Source organism: Propithecus coquereli, unplaced genomic scaffold (assembly GCF_000956105.1).
Source record: "Propithecus coquereli isolate 6110/MARCELLA unplaced genomic scaffold, Pcoq_1.0 Scaffold415, whole genome shotgun sequence".
Lineage (NCBI taxonomy): Eukaryota > Metazoa > Chordata > Mammalia > Primates > Indriidae > Propithecus > Propithecus coquereli.
Window position 1 is genome coordinate 1,266,779 of NW_012149897.1, and position 9,729 is coordinate 1,276,507.

General features: G+C 43.7%; 1 protein-coding gene across 1 annotated transcript; it reads left to right on the top strand.

Moving 5' to 3' along the window:
* Positions 1–751: 751 nt before the first annotated feature.
* Positions 752–6,918, top strand: PLK2 (polo-like kinase 2). The gene is made up of 14 exons (XM_012653154.1): positions 752–1,263; positions 1,875–1,982; positions 2,125–2,241; positions 2,428–2,557; positions 2,790–2,877; positions 3,359–3,454; positions 3,563–3,761; positions 3,851–3,998; positions 4,327–4,424; positions 4,750–4,879; positions 5,131–5,371; positions 5,494–5,623; positions 5,890–6,000; positions 6,129–6,918. The coding sequence occupies exons 1-14, from the start codon at positions 994–996 to the stop codon at positions 6,318–6,320; spliced, it is 2,058 nt and encodes a 685-aa protein (XP_012508608.1). The 5' UTR covers positions 752–993; the 3' UTR covers positions 6,321–6,918.
* Positions 6,919–9,729: the final 2,811 nt, after the last annotated feature.

Consider the following 9,729-nt stretch of genomic DNA (forward strand, 5'->3'; position numbering starts at 1 on the left):
AGACTGCTAACCGCACTTCTGAAGCCTTCCACGAGATGGCGCCCTTGCTCTCCGATCTTTGGCAAGCCGAGAACGAAGCCTTGCCGGGCGCCGACCTCCCTCTCGAAGGTGAAGGGTCTGACCTCAGGCCAGAGGCTCACGCTAGGGTGACGGGCAGATGCCAGACGGGCCTCAAGTGGGATCCTGGCGCCGTGGGGCGATCGCCCCCCGGGGCCCCACCCTGCGAGGCAAAGTCTGCCTCATTTGGAGGCGGCGGTGAACTCGGACGCCGCGCTCGGGGATTCTGGCCTTTCCCCGGGCACAGCGTGTCCGCACTGCCCCCACCTAGACGCGAGCGAGTTCGCTAACCGACGCCGCGCCGCCAGGCAGCAGCGCCCGACCATTCCACACGGTCGGGGTGCGCGGGCTCCGGGTACACTCGCGCCTTGACCCCGCGTCAGGTCGCGGGCGGTCAGTAAGGACTGTGCGGGGGGGCGGGGATGGACCTGGGTCTACACCAGCGACCACCCGCCTTGGGTCACTCCGCGGCCCCGCCACCGGGCGGCGGGGCAGGGTGGGGCCAGGCTTCGGCCCTCGGGTTTCTGATTTCAACGCCGAGGCTCGGAGCACTCGAAGAATGGGGTGGCGGGCCCACGGACGGCCCGACGCCTCTGCCGGCCTCCGGGTGGCGGCCAGCGCTCCGGCAGCAGGCGTTTGAGCCAAGCCGCTCCGGAGCGGAACCCGAGCGGCCGGGCGCGGTCTCCCCCTCGGCCGTGCGCGCTCGGGCGGCCGGTGGGCGGGGCGTCGCCCGTGACGCGGCATTCCGCCTCGCGTCTCCGCCCCCTCCCCGCCCGCGCGTATATAAGACTTCGCCGAGCGTTCGCACTCGCACAAGTGGACTGGCGTGTAGGGCGCGGGTGGCAACAGAGGCGCCGGCTCGAGGTCCAGGGCTGGTTCGGACGTGTGTCCGCGCCTCGAAGTGGGCAGCAGGCGGTGCCAGGCGTCGAGGAGACGATGGAACTCTTGCGGACTATCACCTACCAGCCAGCTGCCAGCACCAAGATGTGCGAGCAGGCGCTGGGCAAGGCTTGCGGGGGGGACTCAAAGAAGAAGCGGCCACAGCAGCCCCCCGAGGAGCCCCAGGCACCGCAGCCCCAGGCGCATGTGCAGCCGGCGGCCCCGCACCACCATCACCACCACTCGCACTCGGGACCCGAGATCTCGCGGATTATCGTCGACCCCACGACGGGGAAGCGCTACTGCCGGGGCAAAGTGCTGGGAAAGGTGACGAGCGGCGGGCGCCGGGCTGCCGGGCGGGCGGGAGGGCTGCGGGGGCAAGCCGGGTGCCAGCGCCCGCCGCTTCTCGGTTTCTCTTCTCGGTTTCCCGGGGGTCCCGGCGCGGCGTGGGCCCCTCACCTGCCCGCCTCCGGCTTTTGTGCGCTGGCAGAGCCGGGGATCGGCTTTCCATCCTTAGCCGCGGATCCGTGTGCCTCTCGCAGCCCAGCGAAACTCATCCTGAGTCTAGCAGCGAGGGCTTTCTATACCAGACCTAGCTCTCTCCACCTGCTCCCCAGGGAATTTTCCCGACACGTCTCTTCAGACATTATTTTTCATCTCTCCCCACCCCAACTCCCAAAGCTCCCCTTTGTAAAGGAAGGAGAGAAACTGTTTGAACTTGCTGTTTTCAGGAATGCGTTTCCCTTTATGAAGGAGCTTTTTACAAAGTAGACTGCATCCCTCGGTCCACCCCTCCATTCCTCACATTTTTGCTTTTTTTTTCGCCTTTCTTTTTCGCCTTTCTTTTGATGGCTTTATTTATTTAATTATTTATTTAAAATCTCTGCCGTCCATTTTTCTGCCATACTCAGTTCTGTCTTGGCTTTGTTTCCTTTCAGGGTGGCTTTGCCAAATGTTATGAGATGACAGATTTGACGAATAACAAAGTCTACGCTGCAAAAATTATTCCTCACAGCAGAGTAGCTAAACCTCATCAAAGGGAAAAGGTGTGTATGACTGTTGAGTAAAGTATTTTCTTTGTGTGCAGGGATGGCCCTTCCCTGTTAGGAAAATGTCTTCGGCATGTGTAAGCACTAGCTTTTCAGAGGGGACGGGAGGCAATAAGCCTTATCTTGCTTTTTCTTTTAGATTGACAAAGAAATAGAGCTTCACAGAATTCTTCATCATAAGCATGTAGTGCAGTTTTACCACTACTTTGAGGACAAAGAAAACATTTATATTCTCTTGGAATACTGCAGTAGAAGGGTAAGCCTTAACTCCTATTCGAGACCATTTACTTCCCCCAAAATTAACACGGTAGTCAAATAGCATTTCATCTGGGATTTTAGCTATGGCAGTATTTATTATATGGCAACATCAACTTTCGTGGCTCATCCTGAATTTTGGTAACTTTGTTTGACAGATTCTCTTTTTTCTGTCTCCTCTTCCTAGTCAATGGCTCATATCTTGAAGGCAAGAAAGGTATTGACAGAGCCAGAAGTCCGATACTACCTCAGGCAGATTGTGTCTGGACTAAAGTACCTTCATGAACAAGAAATCTTGCACAGAGATCTCAAACTAGGTAAGCCCTTGATGTTAAATGCTGAGTTTTGTGTTAGAGAGAGATGTTCTTTTCTTCTCTCTCTCCCTTTTTACGTACTAATATTCTTAATTGGGATCTAACTTATGCAGTCTTGCTTTTGACTGGGTGACTTTAATATACCAACTGGCTGCCTGCCTCCAAGTGAATGTGTATATACTTGGTTAGAACACCTTTGCAAAGGGATTCACATTTTGTTTTGTTTACTATCTAGGGAATTTTTTTATTAATGAAGCCATGGAACTAAAAGTTGGGGACTTCGGTTTGGCAGCCAGGCTGGAACCCTTGGAACACAGAAGGAGGTAAGAATCAGAAAGATGCATCCTACTAGGGTTTTGTGGAGACCAGATACCTTTATTATTTTGCAGTTAATGTTTTGGAGGTCAGTTGATACTAAAAATCTATAAACCACAGCAATGTTAATTTAAAGAAACACTTATTAAGTACTTACCGTGGACTGGAAAGAACACCTTATGCCTCTAAGTTGATTATTAAAGCAGTCAAATAAGTCTTTATCTGAAATACACAAAAATACCACAATGTCCCTGGTCTCAGTTGGGTAAAAACTCTTTATCGTGTGAGCTAAAATATTGTACATGCATTAAAAAAAATTATAAGTCACTTGGTCAAATGTCAATTGTTCAAATGCCAAAAGTCAAATGTTTTCAAACAGAAATTCAATATAGTACTTTTAAGGTTTTATTTCCCATCAAGTCACATCAAGAGAATTAAGTTTAAACAGTGGAATTGTTCTAAGGAGCTCTTGATATTTTGTCTTTCCAGAACAATATGTGGTACCCCAAATTATCTCTCTCCTGAAGTTCTCAATAAACAAGGACATGGCTGTGAATCAGACATTTGGGCTTTAGGCTGTGTAATGTAAGTAAATGCACCACAATGATTAAAACACAAATTTGAATTTAGATTTTAACACTCGAAAAGAATTGCTTTATGGCCATTGCTAAAGATATGTTTCTTTGCATACAGGTATACAATGTTACTAGGAAGGCCCCCGTTTGAAACTACAAATCTGAAAGAAACTTACAGATGCATAAGAGAAGCAAGGTATACAATGCCATCTTCATTGCTGGCTCCTGCCAAGCACTTAATAGCTAGCATGTTGTCCAAAAACCCAGAGGATCGTCCCAGTTTGGATGACATCATTCGACATGACTTCTTTTTGCAGGTTGGTGTGCCGTCTTACGTCTGTTTATTACATGCTATTGATCCCAATTATCTGGCAGGTTACTGAAGACCTTTTCTTATATTCCACAGGGCTTCACTCCAGACAGACTTTCTTCTAGCTGTTGTCATACAGTTCCAGATTTCCATTTATCAAGCCCAGCTAAGAATTTCTTCAAGAAAGCAGCTGCTGCTCTCTTTGGTGGCAAAAAAGACAAAGCAAGATATATTGACACACATAGTAAGTTATGAGACTTTTCCTCCTTTTCTGTACCTAATATTATATTGAAATTTGGTAAAAAAAAATTTATATTAGTATAATTTATCCAGTATTTTTGCATACTGTTGAACTTCGACATTTATAGCATAATAAACCCACACCTTGAATTTGTGATTGATAATATACAGCAAAGTGTGCTTCTTGGGTAGTTTCAATTGGATAAAATGCTATTTTTTGCCTTGGATGCTCATAAGCTGGTTAATAATGTAAAAAGGAGGAAATGTGGCTAGCTTTGTTCCTACCTTGTCGAGACAGACTAATACTTATAACTCTTTTCCTTGATTTACAGATAGAGTGTCTAAAGAAGATGAAGAAATTTACAAGCTTAGGCATGATTTGAAAAAGACTTCAATAACTCAGCAACCCAGCAAACACAGGACAGATGAGGTATGTTGGGAAAGAATAAAACAGATATAAACACTTTATATCATTTCTGTTCTTTGTTGATTAGCACTTGGGATGGTGATTATCATGCTTCAAGCGTGTTGTATTTACTTAAAGCTTTTTTTCGAACACTTTGAAAGGAAAAATAATGCCTTGTAGTTTTAAAATGCCTGCAGTTGAGTTACTGCAGTATCTTTTGTCTAGCTTGTATCCACTGCTTTTTGATAAGCTTTCCCAGCAATTGCTCCAATCTCATCATAACCTGGAATTGTCAACCTTAAATGAATTTAGATGTTTGACTCATTGCATGACTCTTCTCTCTTCTTAGGAGCTCCAGCCACCTACCACTACCGTTGCCAGATCTGGAACACCCGCTGTAGAAAACAAACAGCAGATTGGAGATGCTATTCGAATGATAGTCAGAGGGACTCTCGGCAGCTGCAGCAGTAGCAGCGAATGTAAGTGGTTGTCAATCACATTTTAAATAATGAAACTATAAATGCCAGTGCTAAATACAAAGTAATTGAAGTAAATTTATTTTGAAGCTTAATTTGACAAGAAGAAGCAAGACTAGAGGAATTTGGAAAAGATGAGGAATAATCCTGAGTTCTATGTCTTTAGAATTAGTGGAGGGAATCTTGGCATCTGCCAAAACCTGAAGTTTTCTTGCTAAATATTTTATAACTTACATTTCTCTTTGACTTTTCAGGCCTTGAAGACAGTACCATGGGAAGTGTTGCAGACACAGTAGCAAGAGTTCTTCGGGGATGTCTAGAAAACATGCCAGAAGCTGACTCCATTCCCAAAGAGCAGCTGAGCACATCATTTCAGTGGGTCACCAAATGGGTCGATTACTCTAACAAATACGGCTTTGGGTACCAGCTCTCAGACCACACCGTCGGTGTCCTTTTCAACAACGGTGCTCACATGAGCCTCCTTCCAGATAAAAAGTAAATGTATCCAATTAATGACATCCTGTCAATTTTCTAGTCTTATGCTAAAGAAATCTAAAAACAGTGACTAACTGCTTCTATTTTTTTTTCCCTCTTTCCCTGTCATTCCTGTTTTTTAGAACAGTTCACTATTACGCAGAGCTTGGCCAATGCTCTGTTTTCCCAGCAACAGATGCCCCTGAGCAATTTATTAGTCAAGTGACGGTGCTGAAATACTTTTCTCATTACATGGAGGAGAACCTCATGGATGTAAGTACTATGGCTGTAGAGTGGCAACATATTTAAAAAGTGTAGCCCACAAACCAGTAGCATCTGCATAATTCTAAAGCTTGTTAGGAATGCAGATTCTCATGTCCTACCCTACAGCTACTGAATCAGAATCTCTGGGAGGTGGAGCCAGGAATCCCCATGCCATTTTGATGCTTACTTATGTTTGAGAGGCCTTTGCTTTGAAGAATAGAGTGCACATTGCAAAATCTTTATAGGCACTAACTCACTCTGCTGATCTCTTCCAGGGTGGAGATCTACCTAGTGTTACTGATATTCGAAGACCTCGGCTCTACCTCCTTCAGTGGCTGAAATCTGATAAGGCCCTAATGATGCTCTTTAATGATGGCACCTTTCAGGTAAATGAACCCTTCAGAAAAGTACATGTTTAGGTCCTAAATTATTTTTACTTAGCCCAGTTTAGTCATTAAACTTTTTTTATTCTTGAATATTTAGAGAGATCTAATATCTATGTTTATTTTTTAAGGTGAATTTCTACCACGATCATACAAAAATAATCATCTGTAGCCAAAATGAAGAATACCTTCTCACTTACATCAATGAGGATAGGATATCTACAACTTTCAGACTGACGACTCTGCTGATGTCTGGCTGTTCATTAGAGTTAAAAAATCGAATGGAATATGCCCTGAACATGCTCTTACAGAGATGTAACTAAAAGACTTTTTGAATGGACCCTATGGGACTCCTCTTTTCCACTGTGAGATCTACAGGGAAGCCGGTAGAATGATCTAGAGCATGTTGAAGAAGATGGACAGGTGGTGGTACGAAAACAATTCCTCTGTGGCCTGCTGGACTGGATGAGACCAGACCAGGCTGAGGCATACGTTCTTGACTTCAGACAATCCGAGAGTTAACCAGAAAGCAGTTTTCCTTGAGATACTTGTTTTAAAAGGCTTTTCGGACAATATTGCAGAAAGGTGCATTGACTCTTAACTTCTCTCTGTTGAGAGCATTTCAGCCAGAGGACTTGGAACTGTGAATATACTTCCTGAAGGGGAGGGAGAAGGGAGGAAGCTCCCATGTTGTTTAAAGGCTGTAATTGGAGCAGCTTTTGGCTGCTTAACTGTGAACTATGGCCATATATAATTTTTTTTCGTTAATTTTTGAAGACACTTGTGGCTGGAAAAGTGCATTCCTTGTTAATAAACTTTTTTTTTATTTATTACAGCCCAAAGAGCAGTATTTATTATGAAATTTTTTTTTATGTTGACCATTTTAAACTGTTGGCAATAAAGAGTATGAAAAAGCAGAAACGGTGGTTGTCTCCTGTCTTTAGTACCTTGCATTACCACATCATGACATTCTTTGATAATGGATTCTTGGCACTGTTTGGCATGACATTGAGTATAGAAGCACACTAGAAAGTTAGATCTTTAATTTTTCTAATCATAGTTTCTAGGAAGTCAGCCTTTAGTACCAGAAGTCCAATCATAAACTTTCTGGGCAAATCTAGCTTAAGAAGACCACTCTTGTCACAACCAAAATATAGGCATCGTACAAAATCCAAAACCAATTTCTCTGTGGAGTATTCCCTCAAAATTTATTTAGCTTGCAGCTGAAAGCCAGAGTAATCCTGTGTAAACAGACCTCTGTTACTAAGTGTCAATAGGTACAGGAAGTTTATCTTAATATGGGCAAAACTCTGAATTAGAATATGTGCACCACCTAAATGCATTACTCAGCTCCAACCTGCCTAAACACTTCCAGTGCCTCTGGCAGTACTGGCACATAATTCCAGTAGTGGGAAATACTTTGTAAGTAAGTCATTTTATTTTCCTTCTGATGCATGGTGGTTTAGGAGTGGTATGGAAACCAAGCTATGGTTTGGGGCCCATCTTTTAAGCTATTAATACTAAATTACCCCAGAGTCAAATCTGAAGTTTTCTGGTGCAGTTCTACTCTTGACAGGTGTAAAGAAAAGCTGCCTATCCTGTTATTCTGAACTTACAGTGATCTGTATAAGATGTAAATAAATTTGTTTTGGTTATAATCCCACTATAAGGAAAGTACTGTCCTGTGAAAAATGCTTGGATTTATTAAGGCTGTGTTTACATTGTGATCCCGTACAGTGTAGTGTAGAGACTACATTTTTCTAAAATTTTTACGAACTTTACCTGGCATATTAATAAAAGTCAAATCTGGGGAAAGTGTTATGGGTATTTCACAAGTTTCAGATTAACTCTTGCTGGCTGGAATTCTCTGGTCATGTATACAAATTCAGTCTTTGTTAAATGGCTAATAGTAATAACTGAATAATTGGCAGCTGGGGGTGCAAAAGTAGAATCTAATTTTATTTTTATAAGCAGAGAACAATAGAGTTTGCAAATAGTGAAAAATTTCCTTCATTCCTTCACTGTGGAGTTTCACAGTGTAAGATTGTAGATTACTCCATGGTTTCATAATATATACACACTTATCCATTCTTGTATGTACTAAGTATCTGCCGTGTGCCAGATCCAGGGCCTGGAATTGGAGATGTAGAATAAAGCCAAGCCTCTCCTTTCCCTCAAGGAAGTGACAGCGGAGTGGAGGAGACAGTGCATTTACTTATTAGTCTGATAAGTGCAGTGATTTTATGATAAAGGTATGTACTGGGTGTTGTGGGAACCGACAGCAGGAATGGTGAGGAAGAAGCCCCAGGCATGGGGTGGACTCAGAAGAGATTCCGGAGGAAGAAATTCTTTTTATTGGGTTTTGAAAAATAAGTGGGGGTTAAATGGAAGTATGAGCTGGGGAAGAGTTATAAGCAGTGGAAATAGCATGTATTGAAGCCTGAGGATGAAAGAGTTCACAGCAGAAGTGGGTGTGCTAGTCTGCAGGACTGTAGGTAAAGGCTGGAAGAGACGAAAGAGATGCTTCCCAAAGCGTTTAGGTTGTATCTTGAAGGCTCTGTAGAGCTACTGAAAAATTTCGAGGAGGAGAGTGACATAGCATTTAAGATTGATAACATTCATTCTGGGACTACAGGTGAGAGATCAGGGGAGCAAGATGGAGAGAGTTCACACAGTAAAGAAATTCATGCCATGGTTCAGGTGAGAAAGGACCTGAGACTTGATGGAAAGGAGCAAAGGAAGAGTTAGGCAGCATCTCCTTTGGCCCATCTGGTTCATTCAGTGTTCCCAGCCCTGGGCACCAGATCTGGCATGGGGCAAATATTGACTGAATGAATAAATAAGGGTATATTTGGCAGGGACTTAGAAAGTTGATTTTAACAGAATTTGGGGCCTGTTTCAATGTGGAGCCTGAGAAAGAGGGTTTGGTGCAGCATGATTAGCTGGAGCAATGATTTTGGGGGGAAAAGTATGTACTGGTGGGGCCACTGACGGTAATAATTAGGAATATAGAAGGAGGAGCCTGATAGGGAAATATACTGAGTTTAGGATACCCAAATAGATCCAGAAAGCAGTTGGATATACATGTGTACATCTCAAGACAGAGCAAGATTTGGGAGTAACCAGGGTTTGGATAACATTGTGGGAGTAGATGAGAGCACATAAAGATGGGATTTCTGTCATTTTTTCTAGTCAAAAGCATTTTTTTTGGTGTACGGGACATCTTTATAAAACAACAGTGTTGATAAATGTTTGCCACGGGGGAAACAAAGGGATCCTAAATTTAAAAAAAGTAATGACTCCAAAATAACAGATGTGTTTAATGAACACCTTCGATTCCCCAACATGTTTCTACATTAGCCCTCACAAATCATAACAGGGTATAGGCTGAGAAAAAAAGGGCAATCTTTAAAAGATGGACTAGCTATCTTCAGCTAAGCTTGGAGTGGCCATGGCAGTAACCTGGATCTCAGGTTACTTGATATTTATGACTTTTATATCTTAGTTTCTTCAACCCTTCAAGAACTATTTCTGCATGTAACACTTTTTTTTTTAATTTCAGCATATTATGGGGGTACAGACGTTTAGGTTACGTATGTTGCCCTTGCCCCCCCTCCCCCCCCAAGTCTGAGTTTCAAGTGTGTCCATCCCTCTGATGGTGCGCATTGCACTCTTTGTGTTGCATGTAACATTTTGTCTACAAGGGAGAAAGCATACTACAACAGAAAAGCT

What these genes read in the sequence shown, in the direction of transcription:
- PLK2 (XM_012653154.1), top strand. Translation starts at nt 994, where the DNA reads ATGGAACTCTTGCGGACTATCACCTACCAGCCAGCTGCCAGCACCAAG. An exon ending in CCCTTGGAACACAGAAGGAG is followed by an intron (nt 2,878 to 3,358) that starts GTAAGAATCAGA and finishes TTGTCTTTCCAG; the next exon opens with AACAATATGTGGTACCCCAA. An exon ending in CTGCAGCAGTAGCAGCGAAT is followed by an intron (nt 4,880 to 5,130) that starts GTAAGTGGTTGT and finishes TTGACTTTTCAG; the next exon opens with GCCTTGAAGACAGTACCATG.